A 22,960-nucleotide genomic window follows, 5' to 3' on the forward strand; every position below is an offset into this window, starting at 1 on the left:
ATTGGTGGTTCTTAGCTTGGGGTGTAGGGCCTCCTCACCAGCTCACAATGGGCTTCAAAGGATCTGGGCATCTCCTATTATTATATGCAAAATTTTGAGGCCATGTGCACATGTGTACATCTTTTTCCAGATGAGAGAAAGGTCTGTGAAACTGAAATGGAGTAGATGTTGTTAAGATTTCTTTTAGTCCTAATTTCATATGACTCTAAATTTAGAAAGGGGGTGACAGGAAACAGCCTGATACTGCTGCATAGCTAGAAGGCAGTCTCTCAGTTTTGCTACTTCCTGAGCAACTCACTCCTTTCTCTCACTTTGCTTTTTATTACCTGTAAAATGGAGGCATTGGATAAGATGATCCAAAATAATACCTTCCAATTCTACATTCAGTTCAACCAAACAAGACCAAAACAAACAAACAAACTCTCTTAGTATGCTTGGGAATTCAGACTGTCTCTGCTGGATCTTCAGAAGTCAGAATACCAGAGCTGCTACTGTTCTAAGAGCACTTTGAGAGTTAAGAAGGAGATTGGGAACCAGATATGGGCAAAAGAGCAAGACCCTGTCTCTAAGAAAGGGTTTGGAGGAGGTGGTAGTTCCTCCATGAGACTCTAGCTGAGGACTTAGAAAACTTCTCAAATACAGAAGATTGTCTTTTTTATTTTTTTATTTTATTTCAAAATATTAAGGGGCTACAAATGTTTTTGTTACATGGATAGCTTTTATAATGCTTTAGTCAGGGCTGTAAGTGTGCCCATCACCTGGAATAGTGTTCATTGTACCTGTTAGATAGGTTTTTATCCCTCTCCTCCACCCCCCTTCTTGATTTCCAGCAATTTTTACTTCTTTCTGTGCCCAATGGAAAATTAAGTCTTAAGGGTGAATGGAAATGGAAAGAAAAAAGCACTTCATGATTGCCCCAAAAGTGACTTGGGATCTGATTTCTTAAATGTTTAATGCCATAAACCTTGAATTAATTATTAAAAAGTTCTCTTTACAGCACTGGAGATTTTTTTAAGGCCAAATAGATGTGCACAAATACTACCTTGTTATTCTACTTTTCTCATTAGGATCTAGATAACATTTTGCTATGGGGAAATGAATTTGTCACACAACATGCATAACTTTGATTTGTTCTACTCTTCTCCCAGCTTCCCCCCCCACCCTCCACCTCTTACCCCATTACCTCCTCTTGTTAGGACTTGTTATTTCTCTCTTTATAAGTGTGTCCTGTTTGCTCTGGAAAAGAAATTCATAACTAGGTTCTAAGATCACACATAGCAATAATAGGAAGCTGTTGTTAAGCCTCTCCTTCCCCAGATATAATGTGGGCCTGGGGACAACAGTGTGGAAGGCGGAGGGTTGAGCCCAGTAATCTCATCATTGTTTCATTCAGTGCCTACTGCATGCCAGCCCCTATGTTAAACACTTAAAGTCAGATTAGACACACTCTCTATTCTACATTCTGAGTCACCACAAACAGAGCTGAATGCCATCACCCGGGGATTTCCACTGGAATCTACTCGTGTCCGGTGTTTTGCTCCTTTCTCCCTGGAAGTGGGTGGGTGTAATGATGACAAGGAAAGCGTCTTTGACCAGTAAACAAGTTGTCTTCATTACTCCCGTGGGGGAATGGGACTGAATGGGGCATTTTTTTTCTAGCCTGGCCCAAACTCGGCTGTGCCTCGAGGGCCCATTAGTCTGCAGGTCACAGCAGCTGGAGCCCAGGCGCCCAGAGCCGGTCACGCGTCTGTGCTGCCCGCTCCGGGATGCACAATGGAGTCATTGACTATTCATTTACTCGGTACAACAAGACTGCTGTTGACTTAATGACGAGAGCCTCCCAGCCACCCCCGGGATGTTTAAACGACTAAGTGACTCTCCATTGCCATTAACTCATCTCTCTTTAACCTTAGTCCGGAGTCTCCCCTCCCCGGGAGGGCATAGTAGGCGTGTTGGGGGCGCAGAGAGTCCGGGTGTTGACTGAAAGTGTAAAGACTGGTGGTTTTTGCAGGACTGAATTTCTGTGTGTTTCAGAGCTAGTCTGAGTCAGGCGCTAGCCCAGGGTGTGGAGGGTGGCACTGCTGCGCCAGGGTCGGGTGAGGGCTTAACTCTAGGACGGCTGCAGGCAAGGAGGCAGCAAAAGGACAAATGTTCTTCTGCAGCCCAGACAACTTGGTCCCTTGGGACTCAAAGCCTCTCTAACTTGCGGGCTTTCGGAATTAGAGATTGGAGTGCCGCTAGGGATTGGGGCTGCTCCGGGGCTCTGCGAAGCCGGGATCCCACCTGGCCCCTTCCTTATACGGCCAGTTTGAAAACTGTTTCCAGAGCCCAGAGCTGCCGGCCTGTTCCCGCTCAGCCTTACTTAAATCTCCTCGCGAATCGTAGTTCTCCAGCTTCCTCTGGGGGAAACTGCTACGTCTCTACTCTAGTTAATATTGCAGGGCTGAGGATAAAATAGCAACGGTATTGAATAGATGTTGACTTTTCCGACCCAAAGGAGCGGAAATAGGGGATTGTTTGCAGAAGCTAATCGTTTCCACAGAGAAGCCGGGAGAGCCTGGTGCACTCGCCGCCGCCTCCAGCCTCTCCCTGGAAGCTGAGCTGCGAGAATTCCCTGGGACTCGGGTGCTCCTCCCCATCTCTAGCGGTTTAAAAAGTCCTCTGGAGAATTCAGACTGGTGGTCACCAAACCCAGCCGGGCTCCTCAGGCTCCTTTCTCCAACCTTTGAGTCTGCAACCTCAGGTTCAGCGCCTGCCAGATCTCAAATCCAACTTCTTTGGGCAATGTGCATGGGCTGAGAGCTCAGGGACTTGGGGAGAAAGGGGGGTCTGCTGTGAAGGAGCCAGACATACACAGAGACGGCCCGCCAACTCTCTGACACTCAGGAAAAGTCCCTTTCCATGTGTCTGTTCTCAGCAACGGGTGCATGGAGCAGGGCGCTGACTCTCTGTAAGGGAGTACCTGCACATTTGTTGTGTGCGCTGGAGGTGGGGGTGAGAGGGGCGCAGATCAAGATCTTTCCCGCAAACCTCAAAGGAAAATGGCAGTAGTTGGACTAAGAGGGGCACTTTAGAGACTACCAGCGGCTCCCCAAACCCTAGCAGCGGAGAAGCTTCGTTGCTGTGTTTTCGGAGAGGTGTAAAAGCCAACACCCGGAACCAAACGTGCTTGGGCTCTTTATACGTGTTGTCACCATCCAAGGCCAGGCAAATTCCTTGGTGTTTTGCATCACTCACTCCCTGACAGAGCATCTCCGTCTCAGACCCTCCATCCCAGGAGGCGGGTGTGCGCGCAGGGGGTGAACTCCCAGCCGGGGTAGGGGTAGGGGCCCGGGGTGGTTCCTAACGTCCAAGTCTGGAGACCCCTGGAATTGTGTCACTCTAGCTCTTGAAACCCAGGGGCGGGAGCTGCGCTCGGGTGGCCGCGGTGGTCAAGAGCGGGCTGGGGCCGCGGGGAAAGGAGCGCGGCGCCTTTAAAGGAAGAGGCGAGGAACCCCCGCCAGGAGGCGTGTCTGTCTCCGCAGCCGCCGCTGCTGCTCCACGGTCACAGTCTTCGCCGCCGCCGTCACTCGCGCTCTGCGCCGGCGGCTGCGCTGCTTGGTCTGGGAGCGGGGGACTTTCCGCCCGACCTCCTCTGGCTGCTCCTCCCCGAGGACCACCCCACCCCCTCCCCGCCCACCTCACCCTCAGCGCCAGGTAAGGACTCCCCGGTGGTGGACTCCACTCCGGCTCCTTCCCGAGGTGTTTGTTTTCACGAGGACGGGAGGGACTGCGGGTGGGCAAGGGGCATTTTCCGCCTGGAAAGAAGGAAGAAGGCGAACAGCAGCGCGGCAGAGCTGGATGCGCTCGGGGTACCCGCTGGACTGATTCACTGAGAGTGTCTTTGTCCCGCTTGTCTCAGCCAATTCCCGTCAAGGATGCAAGTGGCTCTGTTGGCTGCAGGCACTCGTATTCTTCACAAAAAATAATTTAATAAGTGGACGTGTCAGGAAGTGGCCTCAGCTACAGGGACTCACGCAAGGCGAAGAGAATGAGACAGATGGCAAGAAGCTGTGTGTCTGCCTGCGGGTCTGACGAACTCCCCATCTTTCCGTCTGTCCACCCATCCATCCATTAACCCTGCTCCTTAGTTCTGTACTGAGGAAGTACAGACATTTGTTTTAACAGGCGCCAGTATTAAGAGCTTTTGAAAAAACTTGGAGGGCGTCCCATTAGAGTAAGGAGGGTGCAGTGTCACCAGGGTGGATCATAAACGTCAAGAACTTTTAAAGAACCGCATCCCCTGATAATTTTACCTTTAAGGAGACAGAGTTGCTTTGCCAAACAACACTACCGAACTGAGACTCCTTAGTTAATGATTTCCAATTTAGGGAATAGGGAATATTAGAAAACTTACTACTGTTACCATTTTGGTAATGCAGATTATCTTCTATCACTTCTTCATCTCCATACTGTAAGTATTGTGTCATACGACATTATCTTATGAATTAATGATTATTTTCATTTTACAAGAGATGATCTATTGATTTGAATCTTAATTAGTCTTAGTTTATTTAGTTGCTGGAAGATATGCAATTGTGTTTCAATTCGATTTGTCTTAGTTCATTACCTTATAACTTTTTATAGAGCCTATTCCTGTAACCACCAAGGCAGCTTAACAATTTCCTCCCAGTGGCCTTAGAAACTTTTGAGTTAAATGAACAACAACAAAAAAAAATTGAAATGCACAGGAGCAAGGTGATAGAGAAATGAGTAATGCCTAGAAGTCTTACCTGTTTGTTTTTTTTTTTTTTTCTATTTAAACCCATTGAAGATTGCACAGACTGAAATTAAAAAAAAAAAAAAAAAAAAAAGGTTCCAGGACATGTAAATCTATTCTACTTCAATTTCTTAATTAAGATACACTTTTTCTCAGCATCTAAAAATTAATTAAAACTCTAAATGTCATTAATCATCAATGCAGCAGAATGTTGGTAGAACAGCTGATAATGTGTTCAGAATCACCAGGAATAGAGAGCATAGCATTCATAGTTAGGAAGAGTGAGTTGCAAGTATGCAACAGTGTGATTTCAACTGATCTCAGTCCTGACTTCATTCTCTGGGACCTTTAATACCATGGATGAGCAGGCTGTTTATTTTAGCTAAGCTGAAATACAACAGGCCACTTGTATGGAAGGATAGGTTAGGTGTTACTGTAAGCTGAGGTTTCTCAAATGTCACAGAACAGCAGGACTTCTGTGACAAATCAAGTGGAATCTCTAATAAAAATTCCATGTGAAAAATTAAATATAGATATTGCATGGAAAAACCTTTGAAATATCTTTAAAATTCAGGTTGTTCTGGGATATATATTTGCTGTTTCTAGCAAAAGGTATATGCATGGTCTTTTTAGATGTTGTGCTATAAGGATTATTACACATTTGTTCATGCCCCAGCAGGTGGCAGCTAACTAGAATAAGATTCATTTTCACTGGGAGAATAGGAAACTAAAATTGCTTCTCAAGTAATACTGCCCAAGAATAAGAGGTCATTAGTGTCAGCAAATATAAAAATATAGTGAAAGATGAAGCTAATGGCTTTTTGTTGTTGTTGTTCTTGTTGTTGGAACAAGCTTTGCATGAACATGATACACATTTTGTTCTTTATTAATTTATCATAGGGTTGGTATTTCTTCATTTCAGTCTTTTATAGTATTTTGTTTTTTGAGGTTTAGTTTTAAACACAGCTTCTCTCTGTATGTGCATGTATGTGTGTGCTTGTAGTTTGTCATCTCTGCTTTGACCTTGGAACCTACAGAGCTCTGGCTCCTAGAAATAAAGGTTGCCATATGGTTACAATGAGAAAAAACCAAATGAGACCATAGAATAAAGCATATAAATCTCACTATTACAAAATATATGTGACCACCTGACACCCAATAGTGGTATTTTTTTCTTTTGAAAAAGGAGCAAATTACAGAATTGATACAATTTTATAAAGAAATTTAATTCTGTTTAGTGAAATACTGTATAATGACTTTATTAATCCTTATATAGTTTCAAACTATTATGTATGCTATCAATATTGGGGAGAAACTTGCAATAACTTCAAAATTGCCATATAATAAGGTATCTCTTATACCACCAAATCACCAAATCATTTGACTATAGTATTGGGGAGGCAAGCAAATTTAGTGTTTTTTTTTTTTTGTCCTGGGGAGTGAGTGAAGTTTCATGAGAAAGAAGGAAAATTAATCTAATTACCCTTGTAACAGATGGAAATCTGGAGGTGGAGAATTGAAAGTGATAACTAATTGTACATTTTAAAAATGTCTTTAGCCACCAAATATTGACAGCATGTTATTCATATTCAGAATTCTGAATTATGGTCTTTCAGGCAATTTTTTTTTTGTACGGAGAAACAAGTAGTTTAGTACTCATGAGGAAACTCACAGTTAATGTAAGTGGCTTTTAGTAGTATGCCCTGGAAAGGAATGATTATTAGTACATCCTGCGTATGTTAAGCAACCTCAGCTAGTGGCACTGAAAAATGCAAACAATACAGTTGATAAAATAGTCCTCTTGACAGTGTGAACAATGCAATAATTCAAATGCCCTGACTCTGTGTAGTAGAAATATACATATTGTCACTCCAATGGCATATTACCCATTCATTGTACTACTTTCAGTGTACTACTCTAGAATAAATCGATGCCTGGAGCGCTGTCCGCGGTCCTGAAGAAAGGTTGTCTTCAGTCTTGCAGAAGTTTAATAGGACAGGTGGAGTTGCTGAATGTTGTTTAAAAGCCTTTCAACTTAGTTGATGTATGTAAATGAACCTTATTTAGCATATGTGCAAAATTAGTTCTTTGGGGCCAATTAATAGTAAGAAAAAATTATGCTAGACTTTTTACTATTTAATTTAGTGTTTAAGAACTTCATGAATCTGGAAGCTTGATCTTTCACTCTACCAACTAGACATCCAATAAATAATCTCACAAAAACTAAATAGTTTAGAATGCTAGTTTTAAGTAGGTAAGTTAAAACTGCAATGTCAAATGTCATTATGTTAGCAGAATACATGAATAGGGAGATATGGTACATTTTGTTTTCTCAAGTTCAATTAAATGCCAGCTACACTGCAAAATTGCAGTATTTTGATTAGTCACAACAGAAAATGCTATTTTCAGGTAGTAGTTATCAATTATATTGACAAATGAAAATACTAAGAGTTACTATTGCCCTAGCAGTCATTATTATCTCTGTTAAGATTAAAAAGAAAATGAGAAAATAGAATGGAATAAATGAGACAGCAAATACAAGACAGAACATGTTGGGCCGTACATATTTTATACAGGATATTTTAAACATGGACTGAAGGAGTCGCTAGATACCCTTGCTTTTACCACTAGGTGTTCCTTTTAAAGTGCTCCAATAGTCAAATTATTTGATTGAATTGCCTGCTAGACTGCAGAACTAGACATTCATGATACTTATTTTTGACACTGCAGTTATGCCTCTATCTTTTAAAAAATGCCACTTAATGTCTTTGCAAAATGCAGATTTCTTTTCAAATCAACATTTTATAATATCTTAAGAAAATATAGATTAAAAAATTTCTATGATGAAATGAAAACATTATGTTGTTTTCTTGTTATTTGGAGGAAACATAATAAGACCTAAATAGCACTCATATCACTTCTTAATAAAAAAATTAGTCTTCACCACATGGGACTTGATCTTATATTTTTTCATAAAGTTTAGCCTATATCTTGCTAGTTGGTTATGAAAAAGAGATTAATTGTAAGATATAGGTCCAACAGTTTGCCATTTATGCTGTTTGATCATTTCAAAATATTAACTGATATCTTTATTATCCATGTTAGTTTCACTTAATATAAAATATTAGCATTTGACATTTTTAATCTATGGACAGCATATACCTATTTTGGCACTAAAATGTATTTTATGTTAAAATTTATTTCTGTAATTTTATCTTGAATACATTCCTGCTTGTGAAAGCCAAGAGAGTCAGTACCTGGGATCTCTAAATATTTCCACCAGAAAACTAGAAAATGATAAGACATTTCTAGATAAAGCTATGACACTCAGTGTTGCTCATGCTATGATCTCACATTCCACCTCTTAAAGAAAAAAAAGTTCAAAGAACCAAAATGAGAAGAAATTCTGGGCATAAATTTTTGAAGCCTTGGGAGTTTGCTGCACCAATTCAAACATCATTGTTTTTTATACATGCATAATTAATTTAGGTGAGCTAAAAATGGGTGGGAAAATATGATTCCTTCCTTTTAGTTCAATTTTCCCCCTAAAAGTACACTTGAAGAAATTTCTCTTTACTCCTAGGTAGTGATCAAGGAATACCCTACTCAAGTTTTTAATGACTACATTTACCTCTTCAATTGCATTCCAATCTATATTCATTCCTGGCCTAAATTAAAATATAAAGTATAAATAAGATTCTCTTTCAACCTAAGCACAAGTTAGATTTGCAGTAAATTCCTCCGTCTTAGATCATTTCTTTTTTTCTTTTTTTTTTTAACAGTTCCCAGGCAAAGTGACTTTGATTTAGCTAGTCATTTATTAAAATTCATCAGTTGATTGTAAGAAGCCTGCTTACATACACCAGTCATTCTCTTAGTAAAGACTCTTATTGAAAATAAAAGCAATTCTCTCACGTAAATAAATCCGACTTCTTTCTTGCAACTCAAGGCGGGCTATCAGATCAGTTGCATAATAGATATTGGGAAGCTCACTGGCAGGGAGCCTTAAGAGGCGAGCAGCTATCTCAATTTTTCTCACTTAATCTTGGCTTCACGTCAGAAGCTGTGCAGCAGTGCAGTAGAATAGGGCCTGGCAAATCCTTCGCGGGCAAAGCGCCTTTTGTGCTGGGACTGTGGCTCGCAGTCGACACCTCGTTGCTTTTCAAGGCTGGATTTCCTATTGATCTTCCTCCTCCTTTGCCTCCCCAGGCTCGCGGGGCCGGACATTGTGGGTGTGCGTGCTGGATTTCTCCCGGATGCTCTCCGACTAACATGGATGTCCCACCATCCCTTGCAGTGGAAGGTTGCTCCTTGGCGCAGTGAGTGAGGAACATGCAGCGATTGCTAATGGGTTTGGGAAGCGGAGACTCCTTCGTCTCTCTGTGACCATGCCGTGATCGTGTCTGCGGCCACCACTCCACGCATCCTCATTTCTGCCCGAACCGGGAGCCTAACGTTAGATCGGGGAAGTGGGTGCCGCGCGTGTGGGCACAGAAACACCATGAAGATTATTTCCCCGATTCTAAGTAATCCAGTCTTCAGGCGCACCATTAAACTCCTGCTCTGTTTACTGTGGATTGGATATTCTCAAGGAACCACACATGTATTAAGATTTGGTAAGATTCCCCATCCCTCTCCATTGCCTGGTATCCGGCTCCAAGGCAGCCGGATGTAAACAGGCAAGTTCGCTCTGCCTGGCGGTGGGCTCGGAGCATTCAGACCTGCTCACTGCTCCATCGCTTTCCGAGGTTTTAAAGAACCCTCTGTGCTTTCATTTATTTTCCTCCTCTTCATATTTATTTTTAGCCGCGGGAGGGTGAGGGGAGGGCCATGTGGTGGTGGTCGCTGCATTACTTCCCCACAGTAGCCTGCCACAGAGATGGTAATAGAGCTGGGGGCACAGCCAGCCTGTCTCCTCCTGAGCCTTTTGGGCTCGGAGGGGTGCGCGGTCCGAGCGAAAGTGCGCGCTGGGGCTACACGCCTCTCAGTTTGCGGGGCTGAGTTAATATTTGGTAACTCTTTGGCAAGTTGCGCCTGTCAGCTACCGCCCCTGACCGGGGGCAGGTCTTCACGCAAATGAAAGGCACTAACCCTTTTGATGTCTTTTGTCAGAGAGCCTTTTCGGTTCGGTCAATTTTACCACTTTTCCCGTTCCTGGTCTCCTACTGGGATGCGGAGATTTTAAAAAATATTCCTGTAAGATTCAAGGTTTTCCTTAACACAGAGAGACTGATGCTCAGCCAGAACGAAATAGCGTCATAATAAGAATGGCTTTTTTGTTTGTTTTGTGTTTTTAACTTGCTGAGTCCCTCCTCTAACAGCTTTCTGGGCGTCATGGACTAATGATGAACAGCAGTAATTACGGTGGGGAGGGCAGAGGGTAGTTGTGTATGGGGGTCTAAGTCTGCATCTTTATTTCATTCTGGCAAGATAAAAGACCCTAGGTAGTTACAGCTATGAGAATTTATTGCTTTCCTAAGAATCAGGGTTTCCTTGGAGCTTCAAGGAAAATCTAAACGTAGGACTCTAGTGGAAACCCTGTTCAGAGGGTTTGCTTGGGGAAAAAAAATGAACTTGGGCAACGCTCTGCTGCTCTCGATGGCCAATAGAGTTTTAGTAGGAGCAGAACTAGTCAGGGAAAGTTCCCTAAAGTAGGTAAGAGGGAGAGGGGAAAGCCAACGAGGTAAACGCTCACACTATAGGCACTTTGAAAGTTCAAGTGGATTCAGACCAAAAGTGTGCAGAAGCCGTATAATCCTGATTAAGTCACACAGTCAAAATTAAATTGAAGAGTGATTGCCTGCATCTCCTATCATGCCAACAGCATCTTATGTTTTCCATTTTCCCATATTTTTTTCTGTAACAAAATTCACCATATCTCCCAGACTTTGTAGAATCAAAGTAGGAATGTTTTCACATATATTTAAAAAGGGAACCTCACCCCTCACACACACACATAGACACCTGGAATCAAGAAGTCTAGTAATGACAAAAGAGACAATGGGTTATAGCTGGATTCCTACTGTAGTAGTTTTCCTGCTTTCTTCATGCCTTTAGATGGTACTTAGCACGTTGCTCCTAGCAACAAGCATCCACAGGAATGCATGTTTCTTTGGGCAGGATTAAACAGGTCCCTATAACCACTGGAAATGTGTGTGTGTGTAGCAGTTTTGCTTCAAGCATAATAAGTGCTATAGTATGTAGTTTTGCCCAATATTTTGAGTATTAAAATCTACTTATGTGGAATTCTGATGTGTTTGTGAATGAGTGTGTGTTACTAAGTGTGTTTGCCGACTGGGTGGAAAAAAAGAAGACTTGAAGCCTGAAAACTCCCACCAATACTCTAAAGATTTAATTATTGTTGCTCTGGTCTTGCAGCATAATATTTGCTGAATCATTAGATTGTTACGTTCGCTGATCATTTCATATCTTCATATTAAAAATCTTGGCGACTGTAGCAGAGTGTGTAGCAGCTTTCCAAAAGAGCTGACACACACACACACACACTACATTTTCTTAGACCAACTAAGAATGTCCTTAAGAAATAGGGTACTAGGTGAAGACCTCCACACCAGTCCGCATACCCTAAACCAACTGCCCAGTTTCTAGATAACCTGTTATTTTCTACATTAACTTCAAACATTTTCCACGTGGAGATCCATTTTCTCTGATTTCTGACCTGAGTTGTGGGGAAGGACTGTGTACATTGTAATCATTGGAACCTTTCCCTGTTGGGACTATTTTGACACAATGGTGGGAGTTTTATTTTCTTCTGGGGTAAACATGTTCTTGGTAGATTGGATTGTTGGTTGAGCCACTCTCGAGAATGGTTATTTTCAACTTTGGCTCAGAAGTCGAACCAGTGCCTCATCCCTGGCCCTGTGCCTTGGAAAGGAAGGAGTTGGAGTTGCTTGTGGATCAGCTGCCCCGGTGCTGGAGGGACTCGCTGCCGCCTCTGCTGCGGAGGCAGCATCTAGTGCCTAGTGCCCCTCCCATCCCCCACTCCAGGCGCGGCTGGGCGCTTCAAGCAGCGCAGAGCCTCCGCCGCGGCGCTATGGCAACCGCGGAGCCTGGCCCGGCGGCCACCCCAGCTCAGTTGCCTGCTAGTGGAAGCTCTGTGCTGTCCTTCGTCTTGCTCCCACTTGGACTGCGACTCGACCCTGCGTCTTCCTATCTCCGTCAGTGAAGCAAATGGCAGCCCCCGCTTAGGGTGCTGACCCCCCTGCAGTGTCCCTTATCTCCCCGCCTGTCTAATGAGTGCACAAGCCTCCCACTCCCCAACTCCCTACCCTCTCTCTCACGCACACATATGCGAGCGGGCGAATGAGCTTTCGCAAAGCAAGCCTCAGACTTTGGCACAGTGATTCTTCTGTAATGCACAAGAAAACTTTGCAGTTGCACCCAGGGTGCTTCTGTCCTCTTCCTCCCTCCCCCCAACCTCTGCAGCCGCTCCGCAAATATCTCCAAGAAAAGGTGTCGGAAGCACAGACCCCAAGGCGCTGTCCTGAGGCTTTATGGCAGCCTAGGGTAGTGGGGTAAGAGACCCGAGGGTCAGCCAAGGGTTAGCTCTAGGTAGGCAGGCGGGCGGACGAGCACCTCAAGGTAAGTCGTGGCGGTTTCCTCGCCTGAGATCCTAGGTCATCATAATTTTGCTTTATCCTGAGTGCCCACCCAGCGGGCATGTTTTCTGGGGACAAAGCTCATCTTAAAGAGTCAGTTCCTCCGCCCCAGGTCAAGTCAGATGTTCTCCAGCCGGCTTTTGTGGGCGCAGAGCCAGCGAGACTCCCCTAGGCAGGCCTCTCCTGGGGGCTGGCCTTCGGGCACAGAGCATCCCAGATTATCTCGGCGCATCCCAGCACTATGTAAATGAGGCACCTTTGTTTCTAGGCAGCTGCCTGGGTCCGCTGGCCGCTGGAGTAGGCGAAGGCGGGATCCTTCCGTCAGTGGGGGTGTGGCCCCAATTCCACGGTCTCCCAACCGAACTGCTCTGGCGGGGGTACTTGAACATTTCTTTTGTTACTTTAGCCAATCCTTCTCTGCTGGGCATGCTCTGACCCCTGCTCCTGAGCGAGTGCAAGGAAGGTTAGAAGCTGGCTCTGGCAGTGGGCACGGCTGGTCTCCCGCTCTCAGTCTGGGAACTTTGGCACGTTTAAGCATCTTCTTTCAGAAATCACTCGCTAAACCACTACTTGTTTCCAATCATCAAGGTCAGGTTGTTATTTAAAGTCTTTATCTGAAATGAAATTTAGGGTGCCAGGAGCAAAGATATCTACTCAAACTTTCTCTTAAACTCCTGAGCATCTTCTCCAAGGTAGTTCTTTCCGAGGAGCTGACCCTTGTGGTATTTCGACCTAATGCCTCTCTTGAGCATGCCAGTAGAGCGGCTTTCTGAAAAGGTTTCCCCAAGTCTTCCCTCCCACATGCGCTCGGATCTCCTTGGCACTGCACACTGGCCACCCGTCCATGGCACAGCATGCAGTCACCTCCCTGCACACACGCCAAAGGCGAATGCAGCCTGCGCAGGGACGGTCCACAAGATAAAATCTACGTGAGCGAGAACAGAAAGGGTTCCTGTGGAAATCCCCCTCTTTTGCTGGGCATCCCATGTGCTCACAGTTATAATAATTAGTAGCAGATGTACTGCAACACCAAAGAGTGTGAGTGAATTAACTGAGTTGAGAAGCCGCCACTCTACAAATTCTTTGAAAGAGATTTTTCTTCCTTTGGGAGGTGAGGTGGGCGGGAGGGAGGAGTGGCCTTACATCTGGAAGCAGGAAAACTAACTCTTGGGAGGCGGGGATGGGGGGGTAATAAAGGCTACTGTCTGCAACAGATAAAACCCGAGCACCTGCTCAGCTGAGCTCTGGAAAGCAAGGGAGGGAACTCTTTCTAAGAACCGTCAACACAACGGCCACACTTTAAGAAAAAAAAAAAAAAATCAGTTTTTTACATAAGTTCTCCCTTATTCTTAAATCTTCAAAGAATAGCTTGATGTGATCCATCAACGGAGGCACAATTATTTCAGAAAATGACTTTGAAAAATGATCTTTTCGTCTTCTAGAAATAGCACTCTTTTCTCCACCAGACACATGAAACTCAACACATTTTCTGGCTTTGTGAGGTTGGCTTTCAGAAGTGAGCATGGGTTTATATGTCAGTAGACATTTCTTCAGACGAGTTTTGCTTTTTGGCTTAATGCAAGTGATCATTGCAGTGTGTTCATTCCCTGAAATCTCAACTGACACTGTTTCAACATTTACTCATCACAGGAAAGTTAATGTGAATTGCTCTCACACAAAGGGAGGAAAATATCATAGATCAAACGGGGGTGTATTATTGATTATCAGAGTCTTTTCAAGTTTGCTCACCATTAGATAAAGTGTTGTCCATGATAATGATGACATAATCTTTTGTGCCATTTAATTATCATAACTTTTGATAAAAAAATGCTTTGCTCTTTTGTGGTAGAAATTTAACATTCAAGTGAGAGAAATCACTTTCTCCTTCAGTTCTTAGGATTTTACTATGTTATGGTAACCTCGATGATATTTATTCGCTGGAAATAGTCAATGTCTATGTTTACACATCAGATCAGAAAGTAGTGTATGTTTTTCAAGTGCACTATACTTAAATCATTAGTCTACTGCATGCATAATAATTGGGGCTTGCAGGAGTTCCTACATTTTCCTCGGTAGGTTGATATGATGTATTGAAATCTAAGTGTTGATTGTTTTTCATTTGGGTGGTGAAGCTTTATCTTCTATGGGCTTTCGATTTGTATTCCAGTTATCAAAGAATTAGACATGCTCGAAATGAATCTTAAACCCTAAATCTTAGCATGAAAGGTAAGGTCAGAAGCCCCTGAAAGGGAAGGAAGTAGGTGCACATCATCATTATTGACTAGTCTAGATTAAACACCAAAGAGGAAGATTTCAATCTGATAACGTCATAGGGCTTCCTGTTTTTCTTTGCTGCTTCTGCTGACAATTTTGTAAGGTAATTAAATTGGCTGATTGAAGTCACAGTGGTCATGGAGCGATAAAGACCATTTGGATTTAATGGAATTTAAAACAACAGAGCACTGAACACAACTCTTACTGAACAAGAATTTTAATGGCCCATTCAGGGTGCTGACTAAATAGAACGCCCTTAACAAGTTTAATTGAAAGGGCAAGGCAGATTAGCACTATATAGTCTTTATGGTTGAAGATTGGGGAATTAAAATTATCCTTTTAAAAGACTCATTAATGCATTATCAAGATTTAATGTAGGTTAAATAAGCTTCCTTTAAATCTTTATCATATACTGTGAACCTAGGTTTAGGACCAAGTTTCAATAAGAAAATATTTTTAAGAGCTGATTTAATAAATGGAATTATTGGTCTCCCTCATTTCAAAAACAAAAGGCATTTTAAATTCCTTGAGCATATACACTGTGTTAAGAGTGTTGATGATGAATTCTTTCTTTTTTGTAACTGAAAGAAACAGATTTGACTTTTCTTTTAAAGTTTTGATATTGGTAATATTTTTCTTATAAACAAAGCTTGTCTGTAGTAGAGCAACTACTGACATAGTAAAGGAATGTTCTCTTTCTGCAGTTTCAATAGAGTGATAGGTATTTGATCTATTTTGTGTTGTCTTTCTGATCCCCACCATTTTTCTTAGTGAAACTTCTGCATTCAGGTTATCACACTTAAGGGCATTCAAGTCTCTTCTTCCCCCAGAAAAAGGGCAGATCCTTGCTTAACATCGGGAACATTAAAGTGTGGTTAGTTTCAAGGTGAAAGTCAAGCCTCAGTCTCTTAAAGAGATTATTCGCTCCACATTTACCTTGCTATGTGGAATTGGCTACTCACGGTTTTCAGGTTCTTTGAAATTTTCAGAAAAACCTGAAACTCGGATTTTTGTATAAAAATCTCCCAAATTTTAATTCTTTCCAATTTTGAAAAATTTTTAAAAAATCCAGAGTTGGACAAACCAAAAGCATTTATCAGGTGGAATGTGGTCCCAAGGTCACCTGCTGGCCCACCCACATTTTACAGGTTTTCTAATGCACACCAGCTTTTCTCACTGATCCCCAAACAAGTAAGGCTGGCTTGGCGCTTGCTTTACCCCCTTAAAGCCAACAATTTTATATTTTTGTATTTTCAAAGTGACAATTAGCTAATCTGATAAAAACTAATTTGTGTTCTTGTGAGTGGGAAGTTAGAAAAGACTTTCAAAATCTTTCTGCAGGATTTTTTATTTTTAATTTTAGTTTTGCATTTGGGCTTTGAGGTATCTCTCTAAAGATAGGAGCATTCAAATATAGCATTTGGTACTTAGGTTTCTGCCTATAGATTGATTTAAATTCTTCATTTCCTTAATTAAAAACAGAACATTCTTTTCTGAATTTAGTGGAGAGCTGGGTCACTAGATAGCTAGGCAGTGGGGCCACATGTGACAATCTGAAAGGGTTTGTTGTGTCTTTTGGTTATTTTTCCTACTGATACATATAATCCTATCAGTCTTTCTTTTTGGCTAACCATTTGCCCTCTTCCATGGCCTTGTTTTAAGATCAGCATATTCTGGGAGCACATGGTCCCAAGACTGTAGAGTAAGGATGAGTTTATTAGGATCAATCAATTCTGTCTGTGATAGAGATGCTCTGATACAAAAGAGAATACTGGGTGCCTAAGGGAGTGCTGAGTGATTAGCACTGATGTGTAGGGGAGGCTGAGAGAAGAGAAAACTTAAATGACATTTGATACAGTCTTTTCTAGATTTAATGCCAGATATCTGAATGCTTTGTAAATTGATCTTTTTTCTTGTATTAATCCAAATTTTTGAGCATATGTGATTATTTTAAATAAGATGCCAATGATATTCTTATATTGACATATTTCCTTTTAATCAAAATGATTGTTAATGATTTTCCTCTTCTTTTAAATCAATCATCTATTTTTCCATCATTGAACTAAAGCGAGTATTTGGAAGGTGTTGCCTCTAACTCTCATTTCTAGCTCCAGCTCAGGCTCATCCGAAGTTTTGGACCTATCAAAATGAGAATATTGCTGAGCTAACTTGATCAACGAACAAAGCAAATATTGTTGTCTATTTAATCCTGCCTTTCTTTTTGCTTACTGAAGCTTCCTGCATTCTATTTATCATAGCTTTTAGTGGATTCTTTTTTTTTTTTTTTTTTTTTTTGAGACAGAGTCTCGTTTTGTTGCCCAGGCTAGAGTGAGTACCATGGCGTCAGCCTAGCTCACAGCAACCTCAAACTCTTGGGCTTAAGCAATCCTACTGCCTCAGCCTCCCGAGTAGCTGGGACGACAGGCGTGTGCCACCATGCCCGGCTAATTTTTTTCTATATATATTTTAGTTGGCCAGATAATTTCTTTCTATTTTTAGTAGAGACGGGGTCTCACTCTTGCTCAGGCTGGTCTTGAACTCCTGACCTTGAGCGATCCACCCACCTCGGCCTCCCAGAATGCTAGGATTACAGGTGTGAGCCACCACACCCGGCCCTTTTAGTGGATTCTGATCCCTTCTTCACCAGAAGAAATGAAATGGGCATTCTCTCATAATCAATGAAAACTATAGATTCCTAAATTATCTGAAGAAAAGGGGAATTTAGAGATCATCAAGTTTACTATCCCAAGTTTAAAAGATGAATTTACAAGGGTAGTTAAATAGCTCGTTCTATGTCAAAACTAGTTAGTGTGAGATTTTTTTTAATTTTTAAATTTTGTATTATTTATTTATTTTTTTAGAGATAAGGTTTCACTCTGTTACCCAGGCTGGAGTGCAGTAGTGTGATCATAGCTCACTGCAACCTCCAAGTCTCAGGCTCCAGTGATCCTCCTGCCTCAACCTCCCAAGTAGCTGGGACGAGAGGTGTGTGTCACCATGCCTGGCTAGTTTATTTATTTACTTTTTGTAGAGACAGTGTCTCACTATGTTGCCCAGGCTGGTCTTGAACTACTGGCCTCAAGTGATACTGTCACCTCAGCCTCTCAAACTGCTGAGATTATAGATGTGAGCCACCATGCCTAGCCATAAGGGGTATCAGATTTTATACCAAAACATGAATAACCTGACTGCCAATCTAGGGATGTTTTCCCAGGAATTATGCTGTTTTTTCAGTGTAGCCTCTGACTTCCTGTGCTTTGCCTCAATTTTAGAAAGAGTTATGTCAGCTTCCCTAGACATTTGTCCAATTTGTTCCTCCACCTTTCCTTTCATAGAGCATTATCTCATAGGTTATCACCCTTTTATTTCTCTCTTTTTTTCTTCCTTATTCTGTAGCTCTCCCATACTTGTTTGTTCCCTTCCTTTCCCAGTGCCCAAAGCTTTCACCACATCAATTCATTCAACAGTATTAATTGCGTACATAGTGTGTCAGGCATTTGGAAAATAGAATTCGAAGATCCAGCTTCTGGCCTTAAGGAGTTTGTAATCTAATTAAAGAGAAAAGATACATACATATTAAAGTACCAATTGTATGCTACAGCATCAGTCCCTATCCTTTTTGGCATCAGGGACTGGTTTCATGGAAGACAATTTTTCCATGGACAGGGGTGAAGGTGGGGGTGAGGGGGTGGGGGAATGGTTTCAGGATGACTCAAGTGTATTACACTTACTGTGTACTTTATTTCTACTATTCTTACACTGTAATATATAATGAAATAATTATACAACTTACCATAATGCAGAATGTAATGCCACTGCTTTATGCTGATCTGACAGGAGGCGGAGCTCAGGAGGGGATGCAAGTGATGGGGAGCGGCTGTAAATACAGATGAAGCTTCATTTGATTGGCTGCTTGCTACTGACCTACTGCTGTGTGGCCTAGTTCCTAACAGGCCACAGACCAGAACTGGTCCACAGCTGAGGGGTTGGGGACCACAGTGGTACAGAAAACATATGTAATAGTTATTTAAAGGGGATTATTGTGGGTTTGAATTTTTATAGAAGACATAGGATTCTGATTGGGGCCTGAAAAAATTGTGAGAAAGAAAAGGGCAGGGGCGGGGAATGTATCACTGGAGGAAGATTCAACACAAGAAAAGGAATTTAGGCATGATTAAGAAGTTGAGTTTTGGTATAGATAACAGACTAGCCTGTCAGGGCATAGATAAGGCCTTGATTTTTCAGAGCTTTAACATTTAGGTTACTGGATGTGGGCTCCTGTGTGTAGCCCCTGGAAAGCCATTGAAAGTAGAGGGTGAGCTTGACTTGGTCTGCAATGAGCAGTCATGTGATTTTGCATCTGTTGCTTCCATGTTATGAAGAATAAGTGGCTCTTCTTTTTCTGTCTTACTAAAATGAAAGCAGAGGACACATCCTTGTCCTTGACCATTGAAACCTTCAAAAAGTTCTTGATCTGGGATCGCAGATTATTAGTCAAAATTCTCCAAAAAAGTTCTCCAAAGAAACAAAGCACACACATACACACACACACACTCACACACACGAGTAGAAGAAAGAGAGGGGTGGTGGTGAATGTGGATATTTATTGTAAGGAATTGGCTCACACAAGTACGGAGGCTAAGAAGTCCTAAGATATTCAGTGGGCAAACTACGGATCCCCAGTGGTATAGTTCCAGGCTGTAGACTGTCAGGTTTGAGGCCCAGGAATAGTCAATGTTTCAGTTTGAGTTCAAAGGCAAGAAAACAAAAATAAAAACAAACAAACAAAATGCCCCAGCTTGAAGGTAGTCAGACAGGAAGGGATTCCCTTTTTCTCTTTGGGGAATAAGCCTATTTTTTCTATTCAAGCCTTCAACTAGTGGGATGAAGCCCACTCGCATTAGGGAGAACAATCTGCTCGACTCAGTCTTACTGATTCAAAGGCTAAGCTCATCCAGAAACACTCCCACAGACACACTCAGAATGTTTAACCAAATGTCTGCACACCCCATGGCCTGATCAAGTTGACACACAAAATTAACCATCACACAGATACTTCCTAAGCAAAATTCTGAAAGGAGATAAAGGGATGTCTTCTGAACACATGGCCAGATCAAATGATTAGGCGAGAATAAGTTACCAGTTAATCTTAAGGAAAATGCATTGCAGAACAATTTAAAAGTACTCTTTGCTTCTTTAAGGGATATAATAAATTGCCTCTAATGAATTCTCAATGTCTTATGTTTAGTTCTAAGAGATCTCTATTACCTGAAAATTTTACATGTGTATACATATATATGGAGTTTATATATATGGAATTAATAATTATACATATCATTATAGTCATGCACTGAATAACAATTATTTAGTCAGTGACAAAATGCATATATGACTATATGACAGTGGTCCCATAGGATTATAATACCATATTTTTACTGTACCTTTTCTATGTTTAGATATGTTTAGATACACAAATACTTATCATTAGGTTGCAATTGCCTATGGTACAGTAACATGCTGTACAAGTTTGTATCCTAGGAGCAATAGGGTATAATATACAGCCTAGGTATATAGTAGGCTAGACCATTTAGCTTTGGGTAAGTATACCCTATGATGTATACAATTAAATGGCCCAATGACACATTTCTCAAAACATATCCCATCATAAACTCATGACTGTGAATGCATAATTATATGTTATATATAATAAAATTCTTTTTAATTAGAATTAAAAATTAAATTGAATTAAAATAAAAATAATTTTAGTAGAATAGATTCATTGTTAGTAATATTTTCTTTTTTTTTTTTTTTTTTTTTTTTGAGACAGAGTCTCACTCTGTTGCCCAGGCTAGAGTGAGTGCCGTGGCGTCGGCCTAGCTCACAGCAACCTCAAACTCCTGAGCTCAAGCGATCCTCCTGTCTCAGCCTCCCGAGTAGCTGGGACTACAGACATGCACCACCATGCCCGGCTAATTTTTTTCTATATATATATTTTTTAGCTGTCCATATAATTTCTTTCTATTTTTAGTAGAGATGGGGTCTCGCTCTTGCTCAGGCTGGTCTCGAACTCCTGAGCTCAAACGATCCGTCCACCTCGGCCTCCCAGAGTGCTAGGATTACAGGCGTGAGCCACCGCGCCCGGCCAATATTTTCTAATTCTACATGAAGTCAGGACCCTAATCCCCAAATTTAGTTATTTCAATCATGAAATTGTTTTTTATTTGAAAATATTAAGGGGGTACAAATGTTTCAGGTTACATAGATCACTTTTGTAATATTGGAGTCCCGGCTATAGGTGTACCCATCACCCAAATAGTGTTCATAGTAGCCATTATGTAGGTTCCCCCCTCCCTTCCTCCTGGTTGATTTCCACTGAATGTTACTTCCCTTTGTGCACCTGTGTGCTCATTGGTTAGTTCTCAATCATGAATTTTCCTCTTGACTTTGTTATCTAGTGCTCATAACTTAGAAAAAAATAATTAAATCTCACTGGGCCTTGAGTTCCCTTTCTTAAGAATGTGTATTACTTGTCATCTGTTTAACTTTCAAGGCTAATGTTGGAAATAATAGGAAAATGTATAGAGCCCTGAGTTTATTGGCAGAAAAGGTCCTTTGGCACTGAAAGTATAATTGTTTATTGTGTATGTGTGGAATAAAGTAATATTTATTGTCCCTCATAAACATTTTTCCCAACTTATTAAACTGTGCATAAGCATTTAAGAAAGTCTGCTTTTCTAGATTATTTTTTAATAGTCTTCCTTGAAATATACTTTAAGCTATTACAAATAGGTTATAATATAGGACCCATTGACTAATAGAAGAAACTTCTGATTTTGTAGTTTGATGGAAGAGCAAGTCCATAATTTCTTTTTCTTCTTTAAACATCATGACTTTAATTGGTGTTCTCAAATATTTAGAATGTAAGTAAAAAAACAAACCAAAACTAAAAACAAAAATAAGCAAAGAAATCATGCAAGATCTTGTGGTTTAAGATTCTTCACTTTTTCACAAGTTCATAGTTATAGTTTATATACACAAACATTTTCTGAAAAAAAGTGCCTGATTTTATATAATATCCAGCTGCCTATGGTAAACTTTTAGTTGTTATTCAAAGTTTGCAGACACATAGTGACTGCATTTGATCCATTGTGTTGATTCAGGAAAGTTTCACAAACACTTAGATTTACTACAATTGTTTGAAATAGATACGTGGGACCTCTCTGTGATTATATTGGCTACTTCATCAAGGAGCTGCTGCAGGCAGTCTTTCTGGGGCTTACTCTTTAAGGTAGAACTGCTTTTGGTCCCACCCCTAGACCACTAACCTCACCATTCTTTCCTAAGGCCTCCTCTAAGCTGACTTTTGTCCTTTTGAATGAGGACCCCCACACCTCCCAACCAATGGTACCACATCAGAGAATCCAGGGGACCATTTGAAAAGGTATATTTAACTGATAATACAATTTTATAATTGGAAAATGTAAAAATTATTTTAAAACTTCAAAATGTTAAGTTTATTAGAAAAATTGTCTGGCTTTGAAGATATTTAGGTTTTGGATCAGTAATATGCAACTTTCAAGGGTGAGATGGAGAGAGGAAATGGATGAAATGCCGGTTGAAAAACACTCTCCTACTCTCCTATCTTAAGCTTAAATCTAGTTTTTGTGTTTCTTGGAGCCTGCACATCATGGCAGAACTGATGTTGGAGCATGGGAAGAATATTTTGAGTTCTTGTCTCCAGTGGGTAAATGCCAGGCAAGTATCCCAATCAGTCATTTTCCCCCGAGAATTCTGCATTAATCCCTCAGAAAGACTTTCTGGAGATTAGGGGTGATGTTCCAGTCACTCATCTTTAACTCGTTCTCTTAGAACCATTTCTCTGTATTTTGCTGTTCCATTTATCAACTATCTTTTAAAATCTAAATCAATTTTTTGCCTCTTCCAAATGGTATGTTTTAGATAGGCATGCTATAGAATCAATTCAAACATTGACGAGAGAATTTGATCAGATCAATGGCTCTGAAACTTTATTGCGGTATCAAGGGGAAGAGGCATTAAATAATTTAAATGCCCAGTCTCCAAGCCTGGAGATTCTGCAGTTTAACATATTACAAGTGTTTAGTTTAACACGTTACACATGCACAACTGCATAGTTTTATGGGGGTCGTTGTTAGTCCCTTTACTTTTTTAGAAAACTCCTAAGTAGCTGTACTTCAAAGAAACAAAACAAAACCCACAGGCAGGTTGAGAATGAATCACTGAACTAGATAATCCTAGGGAGATTTTTGATCTTTAAATTTATGATTCT

At 41.3% G+C, this 22,960-nt stretch overlaps 1 protein-coding gene across 5 annotated transcripts in view; it reads left to right on the forward strand.

Annotated features, from left to right (window-relative positions):
• The first annotated feature begins 9,260 nt into the window (after positions 1-9,260).
• GRIK2 (glutamate ionotropic receptor kainate type subunit 2) overlaps positions 9,261-22,960 on the forward strand; it is a 611,565-nt gene continuing 597,865 nt past the window's right edge. For all 5 annotated transcript variants that reach the window (XM_069487353.1, XM_069487357.1, XM_069487354.1 and 2 more), the window contains exon 1: positions 9,261-9,375. In XM_069487353.1, coding sequence (XP_069343454.1) covers positions 9,261-9,375 — 115 coding nt within the window. The remainder of the gene's footprint in view (positions 9,376-22,960) is intronic.

This window comes from Eulemur rufifrons, chromosome 15 (genome assembly GCF_041146395.1).
Source record: "Eulemur rufifrons isolate Redbay chromosome 15, OSU_ERuf_1, whole genome shotgun sequence".
Taxonomy (NCBI): domain Eukaryota; kingdom Metazoa; phylum Chordata; class Mammalia; order Primates; family Lemuridae; genus Eulemur; species Eulemur rufifrons.